This window comes from Notolabrus celidotus, chromosome 8, assembly GCF_009762535.1.
Source record: "Notolabrus celidotus isolate fNotCel1 chromosome 8, fNotCel1.pri, whole genome shotgun sequence".
In the NCBI taxonomy this organism is placed as follows: Eukaryota; Metazoa; Chordata; class Actinopteri; order Labriformes; family Labridae; genus Notolabrus; species Notolabrus celidotus.
Genome location: NC_048279.1, coordinates 26,326,280 through 26,352,970, shown reverse-complemented (window position 1 = coordinate 26,352,970; position 26,691 = coordinate 26,326,280). Strand labels below are relative to the sequence as shown.

Here is a 26,691-nt window from a genome sequence, read left to right as displayed (position 1 = left end):
AATAAATAAACATATAACAACAAAACTCATCATAGAAAGTTGTACACATTTCGTTTTAATTGCACCTAAAGGGATTTTTGACATAATCTGTACTCCTCAAAAAGTTAAGTGCATTCATTTGGTAAGTGTGCATGCTTTTCCCTCTGCCAATGCATATTCATGAACAAAAACAAGGATAAGAGCCACTGATTTTTTTTCAGATCTCATTTTTTTTTGTTTTTAAGATAATTCTGAGAAAATCTGAGATCTCAGATTTAATCTCAACATTCTATAAAGTCTGACGTATCATATTCTGACTTTTTCTTTTAAGTCTAAGACATCTGACTTTTATTTAAGAATTCTGACTTTTTTTTTTAAATTATTTGTTTTTCCTAATATTCAGACTTTCTTTCATAAATCTGTCTTTTTTTTTTAATTATGACCTTTTTTAAAAAATGTTCACCCCCATCATTGAATTTAAAATGATTTCTTACAATTCTGACATTTTATCATTGAATATTCACCTTTTCCTATAATTCAGATTTTTTCTCAGGACTAACAAGATTTTCTTAGACGTGAAAAAAGAAAAGAAAAGTGAATACATTCACGTAACCTATTCATTTGTGTATATCTATGTATGCTGGCAAGTAAGGTCATAGTCAAAGGCCAATTGATGCCATGATCTGGACAGTGGGGAGCCTGGAGAAATATAAGACTGTTTTCTGGAAGACTGCTGCCCTTCCCTTCTCTGTATCAGCTGGGATGTTGTAGGTTTTATCTGGTTGTGGGACAGACAGCAGACAGGGTCCTTTCCTTCTTTTATTTTTGGATTCTCAGGCTGTAGTGGAGGTCTTGGAGGTCTGTGGAAGAGGGATATTAGTGGTTGGTCAGGGCATTGGTTGGTCACGATGTTCCTCTACATATCATCTTCTGCTCCCAACTCATCAGCATCCATACTAGAACAGTATATGAATAACAAAAGAAAAACAAGTTTAAAAATAAATAAATATTAAACCTGTAAAACACAGCCACACTAAAACACCTGACCCTCTTTGGGACAAAAAATCTGACTCCTGGAGGGATTTTAATCTCTCAAACACTGTCCACTGGTAACTGGGTTATTTTACATGCTATTTACTTCAGACATTAACTACACTAGCATAAGAGCCAGTGCTCTACTTTACAAATCTTTAGCATCAGTGAGGCCTAAAGTTCACAAGGAATAACCTCAGCACTGTAGATACTGTTGAAGAAAGCTTTTAGCACAAATAATGTCTAATGTCAAATAATGGCGGGAAAAAAAAGAAACATTGGTAATGTCAAATCACATTGTTCTACCTCTGAATTAACTGAAAAACAACATGACTTACTTGTGATCATATGAATCTCTCCCATCAGTAACTGGTCACATCTCCTGTAGAGGGGGGGCATGATCGTCTGCATACTTTTTCCTGCTTTGAACTCGCAGACATAGTGTGTCTTTCGGTCTGTACAAAACACACAAGTAGCTCAGCCTCTGGGTCAGCTGGTCCTGCAGTCTAAAGAACAGCGGCAAGACTGCGCACAGAGTAATTGTATCATTATGACGTAAAACAGCCACCAATTTTAATGAGAGTCTGGATATTTTCCAGCAGTGGCGATTTCAGGATCAGACCTGTAGGGTGCTCAGCCCCTAAAGAGATTATTACAAGAGTTCAATCCGGCCGCTAGATCGCTCATTTCACTGAACAACAAAAAATATTTTCTGACATTTGAGATTTTTAATACACAGATTAATAAACAGAAAAAAAAAAGATTTAACAGAATTATATTCAAGCGCCTTCAAAGGCACTTGAATATAATGAACACACTTTCTGAAGCTTAAACAGCCACATGTGATCTCCTCTATTCAAAACTTAAAATAAATCTTTAAACCTGTGAACCCCGCTCTGTGCCTTCTACTGACATTTTTTTTTTTTTACTGAAAATACATTTTATGAAAGTTTGTTTTTCACACTGTCACATTTTAAAGCTAAAATTCCCAAACTCACACCCAATTTGGTCTTGATGTTGAAAATCTTAGTCAGAACTTGTCCAAATGTTTAAGCGTCAATATTCAGCTTTAAATAAATTTATTGAGAAACTAAATGGGCCATAAGGAGTGAAATCAGAAAATTAACATCTAACCTCTCATTTTTCAGTATTTTTATATCTTTATTCAAATTCCTTTGTTCTTTCTCTCACTAGTATGTGAAGCCGATGAACTTCAAAGATGAAGTGCGTGCCCAGAGAGACCTACACAGCTTCCTTGCCCAGGCCAGCATCCTTTTGGATGAGAAAGCTGCCACTCTGGATGAGGTGCTGAGACACATGCTCAGTCAAATGGTGAAGGATGGCCATGAGAGCTGTGATGGGGAGGAGGTCATGAACTCTCTGTTTACAGATGCAGGGGGAAAGGAGTGTAATGGTGAGCAAAACACATCTCACTCTGAACCACTTTGAAATTATCTCTAAATGCTGCATATACATGTCTAGTAAAAAAAGCTTTTATGGACTCATAACTGCAATATTTCACACTCCCACAGTTCACCTTCTGTCTGAGACCATTCAGGGTGTGACCTCTACTTCCACTGGAATTCGTTATCAGCAGTCCTGGCTTTGTATTCTGTGAGTTTATCTGCAATAATGCTTACATGAACTGATGCTATTTTGACTAATTCTGCCATCCAGCAGCCCAGCAGTGTGACTGTTGTGGAAATCTCTTTGTTAGTGGTCACTGAGTTCACTTAACTGTGCAGGGAAAACACACAAAAATGAACTCTTAGTGTAAAAGTAATTTTGCTTTGACTTCAATGTCTGGGACTCACACATGCCGATACAAAGTGTCGTACAATAAATAATTTATACATCACTGATTTGAAATTAATTGTTTTTTCTCTGAATTGTTTTTTCTCTGAATTGTTTTTCTCTGAATTGCTTTTTCTCTGAATTGTTTTTTCTCTGAACTGTAGATCCACTGTGAGGAGTCTGCAGAGGCGTCATGTCTGCATTGCACGTCTTGAGAGAGCACAGAACTGGGGAGAAAATTGCTGCGAGGCCCGCTACGTCATCCTCATCCTGACCCCTCCCAGAACGGTAACATGCAATTAAAAAATTGTCTGTTTTTTGAGCAGTCTTATGGCTGTGTTTGAAAAATGCATTATCATTTCTTATGCAAATGATATAGTAATTGTCCGTCAACATCAAGTGCACATTAAAATGGACTTAGATCAAGAAGGTTCAGCCAGCAAATTTCAGGATTACCACACACACTTCAAATCTTCAGATTTTTTCCAACTCAAATGTGACATAATATCATAATATGACATAATATCCAATAAGTAAGTCCAATACACTTTCCAGCTGTAAAACCACTGCAAAGAAAAAATAAAAAAAGAACCCAAATATTAGAAAGGAAGCCCTTTAGTTTAGATCATTTGGATATCCAGATAAAATATAATCTGTTTTTCAGAGAAAAAAATCAGCTTTTCTGAGAAAACTAATTTGCATGTGACCCTAACAAATGGCTTAATCAGAAAAAATCTGCTTAATGTGGACCTGGACGAAGGTGTTTTTGAGCTTGGACACCCTGCCAAAGAGCTGGCAGTGGTTTTGCATTAAATTCTGGACTGGAGGGGGCTGGACCTGGCACCAGAGGTGGAAAGGCATCATAGGTCTCTCCTGCCCTGACTGGACCAGTCAGAACCACAGAGGTTATATAGTTTTTGGTAACAGAGATGTAGTCACCGACAAGTCATGGACAAAAACATATTCACACCCCTCCTCAGGAAGCCTCCCAGGATCTTGCTGGGTGCTAGCAGCTTGCATGAAGAACCAGAGGTATGGAAGAAAAATGCCCCAGTAGACAAACATTGATGATTTTCAATTCAAAGTTTAAGTTAGAGATGTGGACAATAGGCTTTGTGTTTGGCTATGTAGCATCTTGGGTGACTCCCCTTGAGTAATGGATCGAGGAGGAAAAGATTTACTCTGTTACTTTTTTTGCCTATTGTAGCAAACTTCTTGTGAATGTTTGTCCTCTTTTTCCCCCTTTTTGATTCCCTTTGAAGTGCAAAATATGGAAACCAATCATGCATTGAACTGCTGGTAAAGCACTAGGACAGGATATAAATAGTATAATATGATTCTAATATAGTTATAATATAATTGTAGTTATATTATCAGGGTGCACTGTCTACAATTCTAATTCTATTATATAAGGCTATTAAAGCCACTCAGTCCATGCCTAGCAACATGAGCACAGCTATTATATCGTGCAAGTAACACTTACAAATGCAAAATCTCAGTCCTCTAAGCCCATTAAATAATGATTATTAAGTATTTGTAAACATGCTTGAGAAAGTCATCTCTGTATTAACTCATTTAGACCAAGTGGGTTTTATTACAGGATGTTATTCTACACACAATAAGAGAATACTTTTTCAATGTAATGATGCAGCCACTGACATTACATTGAAAAAGTCTTACCATTGAAAAAGTCTTACCAATGGTGTTATCTATCCAACTTAATAACAAAATGGTTTTGGTCCAAAATGCATATGATAGATTAACCCTCAAAGACCTGACCATTTTTGGGGGTGCCAGACTCTCCTAAATGTATTTTGAATATACTGAATGAGACAAATGTGGTATCAATGGAAAGCTGAGAAAGTCCGCTTTAACTGAGTTTTTAAAGCGAAAAAGATAGGATTAGTGGATCAAAAGTGATCAAACATTGAAGAACAAGTAGCCGCTGTCTAGGTCTTTGAGGGTTAAGCCAATGTGAAAGTGCTGAAAACTGCAGTTCCTCGCATGTCCACTTGAGGCTTCCTATAAAAGCTCTTAAAGCCACATACACATCTATTCTAAAAGCCAATCTTCACATCAAAATAAAAAAAATTTAAAGCCTGATATACACAATACAATATTTTGTTCTAAATATCTTATTTATCTTTTCGTACTTGCTGTACGGGGGTAATTTTTTAAAAGAACTATCAGTTTTGAAGATATTAAGGTTATGAGTTTTACATAAGTAGGCGTACAGCTAACTTGATCGACAGGCAGGCACACTAAAGCTATTTGTGGTTAAAGACCCACCTCAACTCTGCCAATATGCCTCATGTGAGGTTGATGGAAAGCTAGATTGAGTCAGCATTTTCAACCAGTACCACTGGGTTTCAGAAACCAATATGTGAAATCCCTTAGACAATGTCCATGTATTATATAATCTATAGTCAGAACTAATTGATTAATCCACCCCACCCCAACATGGCAGATCCACCAGAATGGTATGCCCAGCCTCACCAGTTATATTTTAGTTGGCCCTGGTAGCATAGGCAAAAAGGTTCAAAGCTTAAGTAAAAAAATATGTTAGGTTTGAAATCATGATTAAAAAGCAAGATATACATCTATGCAGATGACATTTTATTGACAATGTCCCCTCTAGAATATTCAGTCCCACATCTCTTTAAGCTTCACTGATTCTGGTCTAATCTCTAGGTAAACAATTAGATGGTCTTAGAATGAAGCTATCTTTCCAAACATTATTACAAATACTGTCAGCCTCGCCGGATAGTCGAGCTGATACAAGCTGTCTAGAAGTCTCTTCAAGATTTAATCGACCTTGGAGACCCAGGGGCCATCAAAAATCCACTGGTGACCAAGTCCATTGAAAGCACTGATCATCTGACACACAATTGCCATCAGTGTTGTCAGAAGTACCCAAATGAATATACTATATCTATAATACAAAATGAATATCCAAAATGTCTCAGGAAACAAACCAAACACTTTTAGCCTCCTTATGGTATTAAGATGAGTATGGTATTACCCTAATGATACATGATAATAGCATTAAATGTTGTTTTCGATAGAATGGTTCAACTGTTGCATCAACGCCTGGAATCAGTAGTCTATTGTCCTTCATAGAGAACACATTATTTACAGCTGGAGGTAAACCTCTTTTCCATGACATTTGGCAAAGCAAAAAATATTGCTGAGCTGGTTATTACAGGATAAAAATATAATAGACTTAGGATGTTTGGTTCAAACAACCCAAACCTCTTTCAGAACGTGCAGCTGGAATCTATCCTGTGCCATTATGTAGCCAGGGTGGTGATAAACTATTAATAATGGTTTAAAAGATAACGCCAAATTACGATGCCATATTTAGCGTGTCTCTCACAAGAGAGCTGTGGTCTTATATCCCCCACATGTATTTGACAAAATGAACTGTAATGTTTCTTTGGCACTGCCATAGGTCCAGAGGTTGTGGATTAATGTTCAAGACTTTGTGTAAAACACTGGATTTAATTAGGCATTTATGCCCAACAGTAACTCTCCAAGGAAGTAAGATAGATTGAGTAACTTCTAAAGAATTAAACCACTTGGTTGAATAAGCTTTTCTATCTCTAGAACAGAAAATACTTATAAGCTTGAAGGTGAGGAAACCAACACCTGGCTTAAAGATTATTTGTAACTGGTATTCATGGAGCAAGCAGCATCAGGTCTTGTAAACCTGGGCAGTGGCCATACGGGGTCCTTAGTTCAATGTCAACTTTAAACTTGTCAACTTTGTTGCTCTTACTGATCTTGTTTCCTCTTGTCTAGATATTTGCTTGTGTTGTTCTTGTTCTCATATGTACGTCACTTTGGATAAAGCTTCTGCTAAATGACATTGTAACATTGTAAACAAAAGGCCTTGATGACAGTTAAACAGGCATGTGTTGGTGTCTATCACCCTGAACAGAGTTTTGCTGACATAGACCCCATTTGATCTCCTTCTTATGAGCACAATGCATATGCACATAACTTTTTTTTTCATTATACATATATTTGATAAAATGCATACTCCACTCCTGGTCCGAAGTCTTGCCCTGTTGAAGGGTAGCTGACTTCATGTGCAACCAGGCAGAGTCTTCAATGCCTGTGCCTGTTGATGGTTGTTTTTTGTGTGTACTAGAATTGTATCAAATTAATGAAAACTTAAGGGAAAAAAAGAGATATGCAATATTTAGAATCAGCAATGTCTATAATGATGGTATCTTTATCGCCCTCAAAGCCCCTGGAAGGAGCTTTCCACTTGCGTTGAATTTGGCGCCCCCTGTGGACAAAGCAGTGTCTCTTATTCCTTTACTGATGGCGTCATTCAGACTTTAAAAGTGATTACACAGAAATAATCAATTTTTGTGCTGATGTTCGTTGTTTGCTTTTGTAGCTCAAATATCAATAAGTTTTTCCAGATTCTTTTATGAGCAGCTAAAAAGTCTCTACAGGGGCTTTAACTGTGACTGTTATCAGTCTCATTTTAATAGGGACTTCATATGCCTGTGGTATCGATCAACTGTTGTACTTTTTGAGTTATCTTTTTTTTCTTACGTTTATACTATATATTTTAACTATTGTTTATTTTGATGTATTCCTTTAATTATTATTATGAAAACCCAAAACATCGAAAAAGACTGCTAGGAAAGGAAGCTTTACAGATAACTAAGGTGCAATTACATCTGGTGTATGTTGAGTGTCAGAAATGTTCCACTTTTAGATTAAGTAATAAAACATTATTTGGACAATGCCCTAGTTAATTAATGCATTTCTTAGAGAAAGATGCTAGCAATTAATTACTGCAAGTTACATAGTTGTGCAAAATTGCAACCATTATTGTAAGCTGATGATCTTTGGCTTTTGGGCTGTGATTTAGACAATGATGCCATTTAATAACATCATGTTCACTGGCTCCCTTCTTATACTCTACACAAAATCCTCATAGGGAGAATGAGTAACAAAAAAATGTAATCAATAGCAGGATGTAAAAATACATCCAAGTATATTTAATCCTCTGTTTGAATTTCTCATTTTCGTTTTCAGAAAAGCACCAAGACGGCGACAGAACTTGGCAGAACATTTTCCACAATGTTCTCCGACATTTCCTTCAGACAGAAGCTTCTGGGAGCCAGGAACGAGGACGAGTTCAAACAGCACTTAGTGGTCCACCAAGAGCATCTCTCTGCGGCCACCTCGGAGCAGGTCATAGAGGAAGTGGAGGACTCAGATCCACGTAGAGGGAAACCGATTGAGGTAAGAAAGACTAGAGTGTTGCATGGAAAGCTGATAGTAACACCTTGAATCTCTGCTGCAATCTGTGTTGCTTTTGTTTAGATAAGAAGTGGCCATATGACGAATATGAAGGTTGATTACGTAATATTACTATTGAGCAACATCAGTGACAAAAAAATTAACCTTCTCATCAACAATGTACAACAAAACAGACACAGAATTCTTCCTAACACGAGTTTAGCTTATAAACCAGCCTTTATATTCTTCACTGATTATTAGGGCTCGCAACATGGGGACCACCCTCATGATTTCCAGCTCCACTCAGAATATAAAGTTGTGATACATTAAAAGAAAACAGTTGAGCCAGATGATCTGATTATCCCATTTCCACACTTTATCGGCCAGGCCTGAGGACATAAAAGCAGCTGGCCAACAGATTGAGAGTGCTGCCAGAGTCTGCTATGGTTTCTGGCAGCAGAATGTCTGCAGCTCCACGTGGCTAGTGATTAAATTAAGAGGAAATGTGTGTGCCGAGTAGGAGGTTGGACAAATGGGAACTCTCAAACACTGCCAAAAGAGAAAGAATGTATTAAGGTAGTAAAAGAGCAAAGTTTACAGCAGGTTGTGGCTACACCTGATGCCATGAATGGTTTCAAAAAAAGCTGTTAAGCAGGGTTTGTTGCATCCAAATCAACCTTATTTGGCAATTCCAACATTGTGCAATAGAAAATCAGGCTATGTAACACAATGAATGATGACTTTTTACTGCTGCTGCTGCTGTGTTCCTCATCAAGTGTTTTAACACTGAATGCTAAAAAGGCTTATTTATCACATGCATTAAGCAGATAATTCATCAACAGAAACATTGCATTAGCATCGCAGAGGTCTCAACATGGATAGTGAAAAATGTTTTTTAAAAGATTTTTTGGCAAGTTTATACCTAGGGATAATTACGGTGTGTCCGAAACCACGAACTATCATACTAATGATACTCTGTTTGGCATCTCATTGAGCATGTAGTATATACCACATTCATAGAATACAATTTTGTGTTTGCGAGAAATGCTGGAATGTTAACTAGATTGGTCCCAATTTTTTAATTATGGACCAGGAGCTCATTAATCATACTTCAGAGCGCCAAAATGCAGTGTTGTATCCAAGCCCCATACCAACTCTGCTTTCTTTTTAAACAAGCAAGCTGACTGCACGTGACTGGTCATGTAATTTATGTTGTAATAGGGAGCTTATTGTTCTCAACACTGCCTACACTTGTCCGGACAAGAGTTTTCTTTTCAAAAGCACAAACGTGAAATTAATGTTTGCTAATTAATGTGTTTGTAATCCAATCTCCAGTAAAAAGGACAAAAAAAACAAAACAACAAAACACATGCAAGCACACATTTTGTTAGATAACCTCAAGTGTATTATACTGATTATTACATCATGTTCATCTACAGCTAGGTGAAAGGATTTACATCACAACAACTTAACAAAATTATGAAATCTGCATGGTTTTATTGATCACAGTCTGTCAAACAGCCATCAAACTAAAAGGAACTGTTACAGCATTTACCAACTTTGTGCCAACTTAGTCAGTCCTAAAGCAGGATAATGAAATTCAGACCAGCACACTGCCAACTGCTCAAATCTTATCCAACATTTTTACCTTGATTTACCCCGTTATACAGTCAGGACCAATCTGTTTCCTGGTTATTTGCACTTTAACAATTACCTAACTATTCCTCTGTTGGATTTGTTCCTCATGCTTGGTGTTCAAACTAAAAGGTCCCATTAGAACGCTCAAACTTATCCTGACACTAGAGTTATTATATATGACTATTTGTGTTTCCTGTTTCGTCTGACTGAACAAATGCTCAGTTTTTCTGTTTGTTTTTCTCTCAGTGCATAGATTTCTTTAGATTCGGTAAAGGTATTTATAGAGACCTCCGCCGCAGACTCCCACTCTACCCATCAGACTTCACAGATGGTAAAGTTATCTTTTTGTAAACTTTTGCATCTATTCAACAGATTTAAAACTGCTACAATCCTGAAATTTCTTCTAAGTATCCTACCTAAAAGTAGATTTTAGTTGCTGGCCAGTTGTTGAATCTTGAATAACCTGTTAAATAATCCCTCCAGGTATGCATGGGAAGGAACGATGTCTGCTGAAATACACTACCACTGCTATCTTCCTCTACATTATCATTCTGCTGCCTGCTATCGCCTTTGGTTCCCTGAATGATGAAAGCACAAGAGGAGAAATAGGTATTGAGTTCTGGCTTTATTGTCCTCGTCAATAAGATCCTGTAAAATGATTAACTACTAACTAAATCAGAGGCAAACAAAGGCACTGACGTTTCACCGTTTGGGTTCTGACAGATGTCCAGAAGACCATTGTTGGCCAGAGCATTGGAGGAGTGATTTATGCTTTATTTGCTGGCTCACCGCTCGTGATTCCACTGACCACCGCGCCTTTGGCCATCTTCATAAGTGGTGTGTATCATGATAACAGCTGATTCTGATTCTAAACATGTTAAAAGAGGACTAGAAATATAGTGTTGAAAAGTTTAGTCCTGATCAAAAAGATGAAACAGGTTATTTTAATGCATTGAACTGCCTTTCTTTCTGTGCTTTGTAGTCATCAGGGGCATTTGTGACGACTACGACCTCAACTTTGACGCTTTCTACGCCTGCATCGGTTTGTGGAACAGTCTCTTCCTCATCCTTGGAGGCTTATTCAATGCCAGCCTGTTTATGAAACTCTTCAAACGGTGAGTACAAATACTGAACACCATATTATGATATATAACACACTGTACAGCTTTGCATTTGGGAGGGTCACTGATAAGAGGAGAAGCATCTATTGTGACTTCCTGTTTTCAGCCATAATTATTAATTTTATTTAATGTGCTCTTTCACTATCGGGGCTATCATTTGTCCTTGAATGGACTGTTACGTCTGCGTCTGGTATAAAATAGGCTATTTTGATGAAACATGAGTGATCGTGCCCTGCATTCTAACAAATGTTTTGTTTCCATTATTTCCTAGCTCAACAGAAGAAGTCATTGCGCTGTTCATCTCTGTAGCATTTGTCGGGGACGCTGTGAAAGGCACCATCAAAAGTAAGTCAAGGGCAGGCAACATTAAACATGTTTGTAATGTGTATGCAGTGGAGCCATCCCTCCTCTCTTCACAGGGGAAGTCAAATTTAATGTAGCCCTGCTAATGCAGTCATCTATCTTGGAGTCTTTAGAGGAAAGCAAAGCATGAAATCAAACAAGGCCCCACTGTGTGTTCTTGAACAGAACATAAGAACATAATAGGGTCTTTCTCCTTGCTTCTGCTTATATGTTTCTCACAATAATTTATCAAGAGACAGGAAATAAATGGACGAGCACGAGGTGGATTCTATATCTTATCCTGAGGGCCTCGGGCTGGTTTCTATTAAACTACACCAACTGAGCAAAGCATGTATACAAAGCTTTGATAAAATAAATACTGAGAACAACTTCATGAAAGAGGAATGATATCAGTGAGATGGGACAATGTGTTGTAAGACATTCAGTGTGGTGCATTTTATTCTCATTCTCTACTTTAGTATCTGATATTTTTGTTGAGGCTAAAGCTGAATGAGGGCATGAGCCATTTTTAAATGTGACAGCCTACAAGAGAAGGAATAATTTGGTTATGTTCAAGATTGTTTAGTGATTTTAAAACGTCTGCTTTATTATATCAACATAAGTAATAGTTGTTACAACAATTGTGAACAAAACAATTTCTTCCTTTTTCACAAAGGAACTTATTGCATGTATACACCTATCAGCTACAACATTATCACCACTAACAAGTGAAGTAAATAACACTGATTATTCTTTTCCAATGGCCCCTATCAGTGAATGGGACATGTTAGGCAGCAAGAGAACTCTTTTACTCCAGTATCTGATGTGTCAGAAACAGGAAAAACAAGAAGGCATGAGGATGTCAGCAACTTTGACAAGAGCCAAACTGTGATGGCTGGATGACCACAGTTTAATGTCCACAGTCATTCTTTAAGTCCTGATAGAGATTATGCGTTCGTCTAAAGAAATGTGTGTTTTTGTGTAATCTGTTGGGCATACTAGTCTATATGAGTCGCACTCTTTTCAAACATTGCATGTCCTTTCTATAGATGAAGTGGCTGCATTACTCTGCTGGGAGTTACATCTACTTGGAGAGATGTTTTTTTTTTACCCTAGCTGGACATTTTATCATTACCAGATAACATCTGCATGATCTTATCAAGCCTTACATCACCAACATCACCCATTGTGAACAGGCTCTTGCATTTGAGCACTCAATGTTTATTTAATTAGGCTTAATTAAATAAGGCCATTTTAGCAGTATATAGGGCTGTGTGGGAGCCTAATATTAGGTAGGTGGTTATAATGTTGTGGCTGATTAGTGAATGCTAAAAGCTCCTAGGGGGTGTTTTTGGCTATTTTTTTTTAAACAGACTGAAATTAAATGGGATGCCTTTTTATACCCTCAAAAAGCAACCAAGACCTTAAACAAGGAGACTGACTATGTCTGTAAAGTTGTGAACCATGTGATACATGATGGAAGGGCTGATTCAGATTTTTTCACATGCATGCTCCACAGCAAATGTTCTTGATGAGTGATAAATCTGACCATTAAAAGAGAACAGGAATTGTTTTTTTTTTTGTCAGGAAACACTTTTATACATGTAAAGGACAAAACAAGCTAAATACACTTATGTGTAACCTAGTCCTGGGACTTTCGGCTGAACGTCATGGTGTTTGTGGAGTTTATACAGTTGTTGAAACACAGAGGGAGTTCCTGGGAATGCATACTAGTTTAGTTATTTATTACGATTTCAAAATATTATTCTATATAATATTTTTTTTCTTCATGTGTCACTGGCCTGATTTGAACAATCTACCTGGGACTTCAGCCCGCGGTCTGAACGCAGACAACAATGGGGCAGAGGGACATTTCAGTTCTGGGGAAAGTAGTTCTGGGGGCTAAAAGACCTCAAACTCCTGGTCGAAATGCACCTCTTGTCATCTTGAAGACATGCTTTTCCTTTCTAACCACATGATGTACCTCATTCACAAAATGTGTCATTGATGCTGCAGCAACAGGTGTATTTCAACATTAGAATACAACCTAAGTTTCTCATAATTAGAACAAACTGAGTAGATATCTACCATCATTGTCATAAGTAGTAATTCTATCATCTGTCTCCCACACAGTCTTTCAGCACTACTACCACGGACCTATACTGGCGACCACAAACACCACGGTTGTCCTCCAGAAGATCACGGAAATTCTCGAGAAGGCGAATAACCACACAAATATTTTTGAGCATCCTAACAAGACGGGCACAGTGCTGGCACTTGTTGAGAAACATGTGTTCCTGCCGGAGAATCTGGTTTTGTGCACAAGAGAGAGGCCCATCCTCTGTCTGCTGCTCATGTTGGGGACTCTGTGGTTCGGTTATGCTCTTTATCTCCTCAAGAGGAGGTATGTTCACTCACTGCACTGTTTAATCACATAATATAAAGCAGATGGTGGCAGGATTATTTGTCTTATAACCTTTGGATTCACAGTATATTCTGGTTTGAATAATGTAGGGGGGTTTTAAACAACAGTTGTAAGTCAGCCATTAAAAACTCATGCCATGCCGCCAACATTACCCTGTGGCTTTTTCCACTGTGTATGTCCATATGTGAATCCTAGGATACTATTGTTTTTTCCCTTTTTTGGCAAACAGTCCAAACTTGGCAGGGACTATTGTAAGCTAAGAGTAACTACCATAAGTTGAGTATCAAAACTTGTAGAATTCATTACAGAGGAGTTGCATGATGTTAAAATATGTCACTTCCTCCCCCTCAGCCCGTATCTGAACGACAAAATCAGAGAGGTGGTGTCTGACTGTGCTCTGCCAATCTCCGTGGTGGTATTCTCCTTCATCGGCTCCTACCTTTTCCTCGACATAAAGCGTGAGTAAAAACAAAAGAACTGACAGAGGAATCCCCCTGTGACTTAAAGTCACAACTCTGGCACAATAAACACCTTCCACTGTTCTTATAACGTCTGTTGGCAGCAAAAACAAGAAAAATATTTGCTCCTGGAGAGCTTTCAACTCAGTGTGGGTTCTGAGTCAATGTCGGTCAAAGGTTTGAAGTAGAGTGTTCCCTGTAAAAAAGCTTACTAGCAGAAAGTTCACTTTTCAAGATATATATTTCACTATGTGATGTTGTCATTTTTACACTTGGAAAAATAACAAAACTCTTGAGTTGTTTTTCATAAAGCTTTCGTATCTTTCAGTTCCTGTGTTCAGTGTCCACGACCACGCAATCTTCACATTCCCTCACTTTGAAAAGCTGACAGGCCTGAACGCACTGAGTGCAGTCGGCCTTGGTTTTCTCCTTGCATTGCTCATCTTCATCGACCAGAACATTGTCATCTCGCTCACACACGTACCAGAACACAAGTAAGACAAATCCGGCTCTTCATTTCACTTTGTTCCTTTACCATGCTGATCTGCTGTACATGTTACATGCAATGGCTGGATTCTGTGTTCAATTAAACACGATTAGGTAAGAGGGAGTGATGCTGTACTGAATATCAGCACTGCTTTAATTCAGTCTGTGACAAAGAGAATTATAGCAGTGCTGATATTCTGTACATCACGACATTGAGTGTAATATTGATTTTATACAACAGTTCAATTCTCTGCATAAAGCAGTGAAATAATCATTCCTGATCCACCAACTCATCAAGTTCCATAACTAATCTGAAACTTAACCGGCTCAGAAGTAACTGTTGTATGGCAGTCATAGACTGTAAAAAATATGGACGTAGTATCCGTGACGTCACCCATCTGTTCCTGAGAGCTGTTTTGAAGCAAATCGACGGCGGCAGCCATATTGGTAATGCGGAACTCAACTAGGCAGAGTGTGACCTAGTGTGAGTCTCTTAGCCAATGGCTGTGTGTTCCCGACCGGGAGTCACGTCAGTCATGTCCTTATTTGGCCAAAACTCATAATCTTAATATCTTCTTAACCGTCACGTTAGAAAAAAATTCACCCCCCGTACAGTGTATGCCATTAGAGAGATTAGCGTTGTAGGGCCAAGCCGTTTTTTGAACCAGGCTGTAAACATGTTTATTAATGCTGCAAAGATCGTCTTTTTCCCATTCATATCTATGTGGTTTCCGGTGTTTCTGCAGCCAGCCTCAAGCGGATTTTCGATGTATTGCAGTTTATATCACTTCCGCATTGGCTTCAATGTTTGAGACCGGAGTTTGCCGCTTGATGGCAGTGCTTATTTGTAGACAAATCTCTAACTCATCCATGCACACTTCCAGATCCTTGCTCTTCTTCCCTTTTGTCTTGAAGTGTATCCCCATCAAAACAAGAAGTTAGTGTTTTTTTTGCAAAAGGCCAACCTTTAACTGTTGGTTTCTGAGGTTTTCTCTGAATTTGGCACACATGCACTGGATTTGGGAAACAGGACTTTCTCTGCCCCATAATCCTGGAACCACTTGCAGAATTACAGTTAGATAATATGATAATGATTAGAGTTGTTCTGGTGTTAAAAATGTCATTTGAGATCAATGCTGGTATTAGTGTCCGCTTCTGATTCTGCCTAAAATGTGGCATCTGATGAAAGGAGAATATTCTCTGATCCATGAACCATTCTGATCCCATAACTGATAATCCTCTCAAGAATGAACTGCTTTCAGGTAAATTAACATCATACAACAACTGCTAAAACAGTGTAGTGATAGCAAAGAGTAAAACTAGAAAAAACGTCTGTCTTTTCCAGGCTGCTCAAAGGAACAACGTTCCACTGGGACTTAATGCTGACTGGCTTCATCAACATCCTCATGTCCTGTCTGGGGTTGCCATGGATGCACGCTGCCTTCCCACATTCCCACCTACACGCCCGTCAGCTGGCCAAAGTGGAGCAACACGTAGAGAACGGACATGTCTACACAACGTGAGTCGGGTTCAAACAGGGGCACAAACCCAGCAGTGCACTTTGAGATTGGAAACAGCAGTCATCTAAACCTGTTGAACCCAGGGTGAAAGAGAGGGGTGGAGGGGTTTGTAACAGTGCTGCCTTAATACTGAACAAACAAAACAGCATCACATTTTCTACTTTTATAATTAAACTAATTATAAGAAATATCGGATTACAACATCTTTACCAATAACAAAGAGAACAATCAGCTTAGGAGGTTGTTCTCGACAGCAGATGAAGATCTATGCCCACAGGTTCAGGGACTCCTGATTGTAAAAGACTGTCTTTTACAGCAGACATACTTTTCTTAGTAGTTATGGACAAACAGATGTCCAAACCTTCCACGGTTTAATGGAATTCTAGGGCGTCCATGTTGGTAAAAAGACCATGAAAACCATGGGTCATGGTCAAAAGCACACAACAGGCAAGTAAGCAGAGTTGACCTTCACCCTACATACCCTGTCTGTCTTAAGTCAATCAAGCCTCGGAAAACACTGGAGGCGTCACCTGGACCCAAACACATGCTCAGATATCAAAATCCAAGTCTTAAAACCAACTCTCTGGCTGTTTGTCTTATTTAAGGGGTTCACAGGCCTTAAATGGTGTTAGCATTGACCTACAATAACTAAGAAAAATTTTCTACATGTTCTGAAGTCAGATTTAAAGTCTTCAGTGTGATTCTAAGATTTTCTCTGTCCCTCTGTAAAACAGCATCATCAGTGTGAACGAACAGCGTCTGACCTCTCTGGTGGCAAACATCCTGATCGGTTTGTCTGCGTTCATGCTGCCTATCCCTCTGCAGTGGATCCCAAAGCCTGTCCTGTACGGACTCTTCCTTTACATCGCAGCCACCTCACTTGATGGGAACCAGATGATGGACCGGATGGCTCTGCTACTGAAGGAACAGGTTAGAGTGCAGTGGATTGAATGGGAAATTGGGAAGAGAGTGGGGGGACTAGGGTCGGATTTGAAGAGCCACCGTACATGGGGCGCACATTTAAACCCCTGAGTTGAACCGGTCCTCCAAGATCAATCAATCTACTAGTCTACCAGTCAATCTACTTTTACTTCAGGAAAAAACAACATGAAACAGTGTCAGTGGAAACAGCATTTTAACATTATGTTCAACCTCCTCTGTCTAGACCTCATATCCTCCCGCCCACTACATCCGCCAAGTGCCTCAGAGGAAGATTCACTTCTTCACTGCTCTGCAGATGATCCAGCTGATCATCTTGTGTGCATTTGGGCTGTACCCTCTACCCTACATGAAGATGGTCTTCCCTCTGCTGATGATCCTGCTCGTACCCATCAGGTAAGACTGACAGATGGAGGACAGAGGCCACAGAAACCAACACTGTAAATATAATGTCTCCATGGAATCTAAATCTGTCCTAAGTCTCTTTCACATCTACAGTAGCAGGCCTAGACTTATCTAAACATCTGTAAAGGAGCTGTATATCACTCAAATGTCCGAATCAGGTATAACGGACACTAAACAGACTTTAATCTGTAGAATCTTCCAAGGAAAATATGTTTAATGTACTGCAATGTCTTCCTTTCCCCTTTCTTTTATAATTCTAAAACTTTAAATCCATGTTTTATTTATATTGATGATAGTAAGTCGTCTTTATAGGAAAGTTTTCCTCCTCCTGTATCCAGAAGAACAAACCTTATATGTAATCCATTTTTTTTCCAGTTAGTGAGAATGTGACTGACACAGATGGTCTCTGAACCTGTTTTTTAGGACAGTGTTTAGTTTCATGGGGGGAAAAAATCCAAACATTCATGCTGAGCACTTGTTTTAGGTGTTCTCGACTGATATCACAAAAAAGGATCAGCTTCCTCGTCACACTCAGCATGAACACAATTGGATGCCATTCTCTGTGGCTTTGGAGAGAGCTTTCTAAAGTCTGTGAAAACAACTCAGTTCTAAGTGTCAGAGTTATCTTAGCCTAGTTTAAGGGACTGTTACAAAGACTTTCATTCAAGAACCGTTATTGAAGTTCAGGTGTTAGTTAGGTCTCTCTACTTATGTACTTATGTACAAGGCATATACCTGTATAGGCTTAGGGAACAAAAACTAGTTGCAACATGTCTGAGATTCTTGAGGTCCTATAAAGGCACGTAACTTTCGGTTCTGCTTTTTCAGTTCCTAACAACAACACAAATCTTTCAGGATTAGCCTCAGTGAGAATTTTGCAGTCCACTGAAGTTGTACTCATCTGCCAGGACCTGCTGTGCTGTTAACCTAACATTACTTCATATTTGACACATTATGTCATCAAAATTTTGAGAAGAGGATGGTGGCGGACTGTGGCAAGCGGTCCAAAGTTTGACTAAGCTTTACTCAAAATACAAAATGATTAAAAAGAGCACAACATGTGTAGACATTTCATGCAAAGGTATGAAGCACTACCAGTGTGATTCAAAACAGTGTTCATTTGAGGGGATACATTGAATTCAATGCGTTGCTTACTACAAATAATTCAAACACATTTTGGTCAGAAATTAGTTCAAAGGAGCTCTCTTTCACCCTTCGTTCCTCAAAGATTCAGAAACTGTTCCGTTTTGTGATGAAGGGTGCGATGGACAAGGAGAGAGTGGGGGAATGTGCAGTGACAAGACTTGTGGTGAAGGGGTGACACCTCTTTGCTACCACTGAGTCACCAGAGTTGAGGCATGCAGAATGCATCATTGATATCTGGTTATTTATAGGAATATCCATAGATTTTAGCCTTATTCAATATTTTAATGTACCATCATATTACATTAGAAACAGCTAGCGGAATAACTAGCCCCAAACACCAGGAATTGATACGAACCAGAAGCGGAATCAATAAAATAGGAATGGTACCCAACCCCTAAAAACTGCATAGTATCACCTTCATCATCTAACTTCATCTCTCTGTGTTTTCCTCAGGATCAGCCTACTTCCCAAAATGATCGACAGAAAGTATCTTGACATCCTGGACTCCCAGCACATGTAGAACAACAAAGACAGCTTATAGAAAACATACATTCTCTCCAGCTGGAAGGAGACAGCCTCACAGCTCAGTGATCGTGTTACTAACTAAACTAAATGCATTTGGATTGCAAGAATATAATGAGCTCTGCACTCTGCTGGTGACTGCACGGGTCATTTACCTTCTTATTGTTCTCCAAACATTTAAGGTACAGTAAACAGGAAAATTCCACCTGAAAAAACACATCCAGCTCTCCCTCTGTTACCTTGTATCACCCTACTAAGCCCATCCCACCAAGTGACGCCAAAGACCTGCACATGCATTTTACTAGGCTTGAGTCGGAAGTCGAGGTTGCCAGAAACACAGACAGCCAATTAATATACATCCAAGAAAGTTAAAAGTAGCTTCATTGGTGCTGAGAAAAGGGAGAGGGGGAGATTCTATTCATTTCAATTTGTACTCCGATGACAAAATGTGTAAGACTACCAATATAATCATTGCAGTCATGGTTCTAGGTGTGGATGGCCATTTTTATTACACGACCTGTGTGTGCACACTACCAAACACAAGTAACATAGAAGCTAAATGATGCCAGTATATACACAGAGGTGCTGTGATTTGCTTGCTACGACTGCACCAACTCTGATTGGTTGTTTGATTCAGCCTGGATTATTTCATAAAAACTAAATATGAAGGGCAGGCCCTCACAGACACGGATCAGACATCTACTCAGTTTAATACTGTTGGTGACCTGCAATAGTCAAACTTGTTATTGTAATGAAATAATGTTGCCTACTGAAGCTTTAAGCATCCTTATTAAGCAACATTCCCACACCTTTAGTGCATTCAGTAGTATTAGTCATAGAGGAGTATCTATGTCTTTTTTTCCACTCATTTGTTTTAAGCTAGCAACCAAGAAGTGCACAAGTGACTGTCATATATTTTGTATTTAAAGAAGTCAATGTGATTTAGTTTAGGTGTCATGTTGTTAAATAGAGGTCTGCTTTTGTGTGTCCTATATGAGTTCAATATGTGATGTTAAAGAGGGGATTGGGGATGGGGTGATTTCATTATTGAACCAAAAAACAATTCACAATCATTTTATGGAAAGAGAAGACATTTGTCACGGTTTGAAACATGCAGCACGTAGAGAGTCTCATTTTGGTTTCAATTAAGCACACTGAAGCCAGATGGTCCAGTGGTTTAGAAACAGGATGCATTACAATTATGATGTAAATATGAAAGTTGTTTGTTATTGTTGGGTTTTAATCAAACTGTCTTCAAACAAATAAAGCCCATTAAAAAGGAAATGAGTCTACATTTTCATTACACAGAACTTCAGTGATGTTAACTCTCAGAGATGCAGGAGGATATCGTCTATTCAAACACCAGAAGCACTATGATGCCCTTTTTCTAGCAAGAATACTGATATTTTCTCCAATAGAGGGCAGTAGAGGCCTATCTTCAGTTTGAGCTTTAGCTTGGTGATGCTCACCTCTACATCGCAGCAGAAAATAATCTACAGGTATGTCATCCTGTATAATGAGGTTCAGTTTTGGCAGATATAAAGCATGACTCCAGATGTCACCACAATTAGATCTAGCTTAGCTCCAATTTTCGGAACATTAAACTGCTTTTGCTGCCTTGAAAATTACAATTTGACCTTTAGAGCATCATCTACATTATTGTGACTTGTCTGAACATTTTTTCTTGAATATATTTTTAGAATAAGAGAACTGTTTATTTGAGCCTTCTAACAAAAAAGGAGTGCTCTTTTTCAAATAATGACATAAAGAAGCAGTGAGTGCAACAATTATCAATGGGTAAACAAATATCCACGAGTGCAGCATAAGAACAATGTTTGGGCTGGTTCAGACACTTTTTGTCTTTGCAAGATGAAAGAAACCTGAGAGGGACAGAGTCAATGTCCTCTGACAGTCAGTGTGGATCTTTTTCTTGGTTAGAAGTGTTCAGGAAGGCATGGTTTGATAGAAAAAACATGGGTATTTAGTTTTGTAATAATTGCATGCAATCTAAAGAAGCAAAGAAAAGGTAGTCAGAGTTTGACATTAATAAACAACCCACATAGCATTACTCTCTTATAGCCCTTTAGTCCAGGTTTGCCAGAACACTAAGCTAACTTTGACCTAGAAAGCAAACAACACAGCCAGTACCATGGCTATGCATAGATTGACAAAATGGGGGGACTTTTATAACTTATGATCTTAAAAACAGAGGAATTAATTCAAATGACCTTATACATTGGAGACAAGGTTTAACAGGTGCATAAATTTCCCCATTTAAACTGTGTGATGTCATGAGAGGTTTCTAGGGCGGTACGAGGTGGGAAAGTGTAAAATCAATCCGAAACAGTCTCAGTTCAGGTTCAACAAAAAGGAGGGGTTTATTCAACCACAGGTATAATCACACAAAACAAAAAGGTAACTCAGGTAATTCTTCAAACAAGGTCTCAATGGTAACTTAAAGCATCCCGTAGGAGAAAATAGTTCCTTTTAAAAGTACTCAAAAAATGTGTCCATTCAACTTAAAGTCTCTGTTGTGAAAAAAACAAGGTTCCTTTTAGTCGCTTTCCTGTGCTCAGTTCTCAGGCTGTTTCTGAAATCGCCTACTATACTAGCAGTACGTACTGATATGTCCAAAATTCAGTATGTAGTAAGTAGTATGTGAACAAGAGCAAAATCTGCAGTAAGCCAAAACTCCCCAGATGTCTACTGATTTGGGAAAATATCTCAGTATGCATCGGACCAGTCTGCCTCGCGTACTGTTTCCCATAATGCACAGCGCTTGTTCTGCTTTTTCTTTTTCCTCATTTTTTGACGGGAGGAAATCCGTTTTTGGGTGCTGTGAAAGTTATCAAATTACATATAAACCACTTCCTAACTTTTTAAATCATAAATAGATGCTAAATAAGCATTTTATTTATCGGCTTCGCCGTTGTTTACTTCCGCTTTCCGAAACCGGAAATCCAGCGAAGTCTGGCTCAGCATGCTGCATGACAGATCGAACAGAACAGTCATACTACATACTAAATTCAAACGCAGTATGTAGTAGGCAATACCTACTGCCTACTACATTAGTAAGTAGTATGTAGCAGGCCGTTTCGGAAACAGCCTCAGTGTTCCTTCTTCTCTTCCAGCCGTGTGCTTCTCTCTCCCAGTCTGATTTCCAGCCCCTTTGTCCTGCCTCAATCAAGGCTCTTAAGCACCTGCAGCTGTCCAGGTAGTGGTGGCTGCTGGGAGTTGTAGTGTGCTTACTTGTGGCCATTTTGTCTGGGTGCTGATATCCATGGATCATATAGCACCCATCCACAACTTGTCCCCTCCCCACCCATGCCACAACTGGTAATGTGTAATACTCAGAGGTTGAATGTTGGTGGGAAATCTGTTCGCTTCTGATCTGCTGTCAAAGGTTGTAACAAAGGCGTAATGGGGGAGACAGTAGCAATGCGTAGCGTCAGAGATGGAAGTGTGGAACAGCACTGTGTGTGTGCATGTCCGAGTGTGTGTATCTGAGCTGCAGCTGTGTGTTCAGATGCTATGCCTGTCCTGCTCCCAAAATGCTGCAATGCAATATAAAATCACACACTGAGACACCAATACAACATTATTGGAAAGTTCACTGTGTACATACAAAGTTGTTGTGATGGCAGGACTTCATTACAGCTGTTGCAAAATTGCATTATGCAAGCAACTGAAGTGGCAGTTGTGACCATAGAAACACATCTCTTTCTCTTTGTCATCAAAGATATGCTGCATATTAATTAGCCATTACATAAACCAGTATTCTTATCTCTCTGCCACCCACACAGATAAACCCTGCTTAATTTGAGGTCTATGGTGAATAATTTGTCTGGGCAGGTAGAGCTCAAGGCCAACACATTTCCAGAGCATCCCGTGTATCTGTGTGTCAACTTTGCCTACCTGTCACGTCTTCCTTGTCCCAGAAGTGTCACCAGCAGAGCCGACGAGTAAGTTCCAGCATTTCTCCAGACTAGAAAGAACAAGAGCCTCCACTTAATCGGGGTTAATCTGCAGAAACTTAATTAGAACAAAACACAGACATGCTCTCATATCCTCACACCTCCGCTTTCGCACCTCTGCTTTTCATTTACATCATGCCCACATTCACACCTGATGAATAAGGCAAGCATCAGGACATAATGAGCTACATGACAGGGTTTGTGCTAAATAACAACACCTATGTTGTCTGAGGAGAATCGGAGATGCTAAATTGAAAAAATCCACGGTACTAGCTGCAATAAACAACCCACTCTGTGTCTTTAAAGATGGCCCTTATGATGCTGATGTCAGAATCCATTAAGGTGTATCATGGAGACAGGAGAGGGGCATCACACAGACAGACAATGGATCTGTGTGTGTGGAGCCAGTAGATAAGAGTGGGTCAGGTTTGTTGTTGGGGAGGTTCAGCCGGTGGGATTGACAAAAATCTCTGGGCTGCTTGATGTGCAGAATCAGTGTTGAAACAACAGAAACAGCAAACAGATGCACCCAGGACAAAAAACAGTCACACAGTGATTTATACTGAATGCTTTACACGTACACCTAAATCACAGATACACTTGGTTGAATAATTTGACATTTTTAGAACTGCTATTTTTTTTCCAGTTGTAATAAAAGATAAATTTGTCTGACGGGTAAACTTGAAGCAAGAGCAAAGAAACAGTAAGCTCAGCTTAGCACAGACAGGAGAAGACAGCCAGCATGACCCACAGCAAAAGAATCTGCCTGCCAGCTCTTCACAGTTTTATACATATGTATATTCTGTGAGCTTTAGTCTTCTAAGACTATTCACAAACTCTGCATCCAGTACTCAGTGTGATAAAATGTGTTTTTATAATTTGAAGAAGTGTCTTCAGATTTACTCCATTAGTGTCTTTCTCAACTGAAGGGATAAGATCAATCCAACGTCACTTCTTGCTTGGAAATATTACCACAACGCCATTTGGGTGAGAACAGTCATTGCAAAAGCATTGGAAGCAGTTGAACAGGGGCTTTTATACTGGATTTGTCAGGTTTGAAAAGTGCACTCATACAAAGGCCCAAAATGCAGACATAAAAAAAACTTGGATTTAATAAACACCAGGTGCAAAATGTCACACAAAACTTAACAGGTGAGACTAATCAGGGTAGGGCACACAATCACAGATGAGGGACAACTCAGGAAGTAATACCAGACTTGAGATACTAGGGGAAATACTACAAAAAACAGGAAACAATATAGAAAAACAACAAATAGACCGTCACACACTAAAACGACTTTACTTAGACTTTGCTGTAAGTGAACAATGTGTTTCACGGTCTTATCTGTTAACATGGTGCCAAAAGGAAAATCAAGCCGTTCTGGAGCTTGTCACGCAGCCAACGCTCCTCTTCTGTGAAGCCCCAAGGTACAGTTGGCTGTGGAAATGCAAGCAGATCAGGGTGTACCGTTCCAAACTGTATCAACAGTACTTGAACCAAACCTGACGGCTTGGTGGAAACGCACCAGAGGGGACAGAAAAACAATTGAATTCTGCACATTTTGGTTGAGCAAGGTATCAAGGTTTTCCACCTCATTGTGTTTCCGATATCATAAAGGGCTTTGCATTTTACAGTATCAGACAAAAGACCCGCTTAATATAGTAAAAAAGATCAGATGAGTGAAAGCTGTTTCTACTGAGAGTCTCTAAATACCTCAAGACAGAAACATCAGAGTTAGCGGTGAAATCAGCTAACACTCGACAGATTTACATACATAGTGTGGTGTATCTGATAGCAAATTTGTCCTAGCAGGTTGCTGAACCATTTTCCCTATTGAATGAGAATGAGGCGTTACTCTTTGTGAATATTCATGTACAGTATCAAAAGAGAATAGCGTTCATCCCCTGCAGATCTACATAACTCTCCAGAAATAGATCTATGACATTAACAAGCATTCAGAGCCACTGCTCTGAGCTGTCCACATCACACTGTTGTTACATTCATCATACTTTACACTCTAACCCTGGAGCATTGATCTGCCGTTACGCAGAAGCCTCTTCACGTTGTTGTTAACCCCTCAGGGTAATGAAAGCTGCCATCATCAGGTTGAGTATGTATTTAGATCCCTATGTTTGTTACCGCTCCTGTTGTTCAGCGTCTTGTGTTCAACATGAGTGTAAATAAGCTCCTGAATTGTTCTCAGAGCTTAGTCAGACTGTTATAACCATCACTATAAGACAAACTGCTTCACCATCTGTGCACCAGACAGACTATAACAGAGTGAAGCTTCAACTCTCTCACACACCATGGATGGCATGGTGTAAACTGGATGTTTTGACTCCCTGAGTGATGCAAATAAAAATACAATATTTTTTTCCACTCTAACTTTTTATGCAAGCTTTTCTTTCCTCCCTAAATTAACTTGAGACATGCTTTAAGAAAGAATAGCATAATTGGTAGTCAGCACCATCATTACAATTCGGTCAACCGAATGATCAACGGTTTTATTAAATAAGATTTAACAGGTATACTCTCAGTAAACAATTTACATAATGATATCCTCAATTCCATGCATTGTTATTAAATGTTAGACATTTTGAGCCTTTCATTTCATTTTGACAACACTGCTAAGTTTTATTAAAAGGCTTGATAAACTGAACACGAGGGAGAATCTTTATAAAAGGATCATATTAGCCTGCAGCAGCTTTTCCTTGTTCATATGGCCCAGAGGAGAGGAATAAAACAGACTCATTGTAAAGTAGATGTTTATGACACCAAATGTAGAGATGTAACCACCTTTACAGTTAGTGTGCGTTCTTTTTAAGCCGTTATTGTACCTTTGACTTTGGTTAAAAAGTGTCTGAATCTTGATGGTTTGTTTTTAGTATGAGAGTCATATGTATGACAACTGACACCAGTTAGGTAATTCAGGAGCACACAATATTCTAGGACAGAATTTGAGGGGTCTCTTCTTGTCAAAGACAAGATATTTTAGATCATTAAAGGACAGCAGTCCACATTAAAATCTAGACCAAGAGCTTTGTGAATTTTACAACAGCTGTTAGAAAGGCATCTCTAGAAAGCACACACACTGTTGAAGACTAAATCTGTCAGACTGGGTTACAAAGAAAGGAGGAGGACCAATGTGCAGAGATGTGAAGATTTAATGAAAGAACAAAAGGACAACAGATGAAACAAACCTTACTTAAAAATGTCTGTGACGAATCCAAAACAACCCAAATGAAGGAGCAAGGAGCACAAAAGTAAATCCCAAGGAACAACGGAGGTAGGAAACAACTGCAAACTCAAGAGAAGATGTAATGATCCAACAACATAAATGAGGAAATACAGGGACAAAATAGACACTAGATAATGAGCAACAGGTGTGGACTCAGGTGAAACTAATCAGGGTAATCAAAGTGGAGGGAAACACACAAGGGCAGGAAGTAAAGCTAAACCAGACACAGGGAGCAAGAACTACAAAACAAAGACAATACACAACTAAACAAAAGCAACTCATGACAAAATCAGAGCAAGAGAGAGAGAGAGAGAGAGAGAGAGAGAGAGAGAGAGAGAGAGAGAGAGAGAGGGGGGGGGAAGGAGCGCAACGGGGCCTGTATTACCTCTGCAGAGAGCTTATAATC

The 26,691-nt window shown here is 39.1% G+C and overlaps 1 protein-coding gene and 1 long non-coding RNA gene across 5 annotated transcripts in view; one reads left to right on the top strand and one right to left on the bottom strand.

The window, feature by feature from the left end:
- LOC117817765 (sodium bicarbonate transporter-like protein 11) overlaps positions 1-20,356 on the top strand; it is a 33,825-nt gene extending 13,469 nt beyond the window's left edge. For both annotated transcript variants that reach the window (XM_034690533.1, XM_034690534.1), the window contains exons 5-20: positions 2,206-2,425; positions 2,544-2,625; positions 2,970-3,093; positions 7,864-8,073; positions 9,955-10,039; positions 10,192-10,317; positions 10,432-10,545; positions 10,691-10,823; positions 11,101-11,174; positions 13,305-13,575; positions 13,948-14,054; positions 14,383-14,548; positions 15,886-16,059; positions 16,795-16,990; positions 17,226-17,395; positions 19,004-20,356. In XM_034690533.1, the coding sequence (XP_034546424.1) occupies positions 2,206-2,425; positions 2,544-2,625; positions 2,970-3,093; positions 7,864-8,073; positions 9,955-10,039; positions 10,192-10,317; positions 10,432-10,545; positions 10,691-10,823; positions 11,101-11,174; positions 13,305-13,575; positions 13,948-14,054; positions 14,383-14,548; positions 15,886-16,059; positions 16,795-16,990; positions 17,226-17,395; positions 19,004-19,070 (2,319 nt within the window). In that variant the 3' untranslated portion in view covers positions 19,071-20,356. The remainder of the gene's footprint in view (positions 1-2,205; positions 2,426-2,543; positions 2,626-2,969; positions 3,094-7,863; positions 8,074-9,954; positions 10,040-10,191; positions 10,318-10,431; positions 10,546-10,690; positions 10,824-11,100; positions 11,175-13,304; positions 13,576-13,947; positions 14,055-14,382; positions 14,549-15,885; positions 16,060-16,794; positions 16,991-17,225; positions 17,396-19,003) is intronic.
- On the bottom strand, positions 35-26,368 carry LOC117817766. Of its 3 annotated transcripts, XR_004632200.1 has the most exons (5): positions 26,253-26,368; positions 22,988-23,057; positions 2,258-2,391; positions 1,350-1,466; positions 35-839 (listed from the first exon to the last, which is right to left on the bottom strand). It is a non-coding gene; the product is annotated as an uncharacterized LOC117817766 (long non-coding RNA). The 3 variants fall into 3 exon arrangements; XR_004632199.1 differs by lacking the exon at positions 2,258-2,391 and having other exon boundaries at positions 35-935; XR_004632198.1 differs by lacking the exon at positions 2,258-2,391.
- Positions 26,369-26,691: the final 323 nt, after the last annotated feature.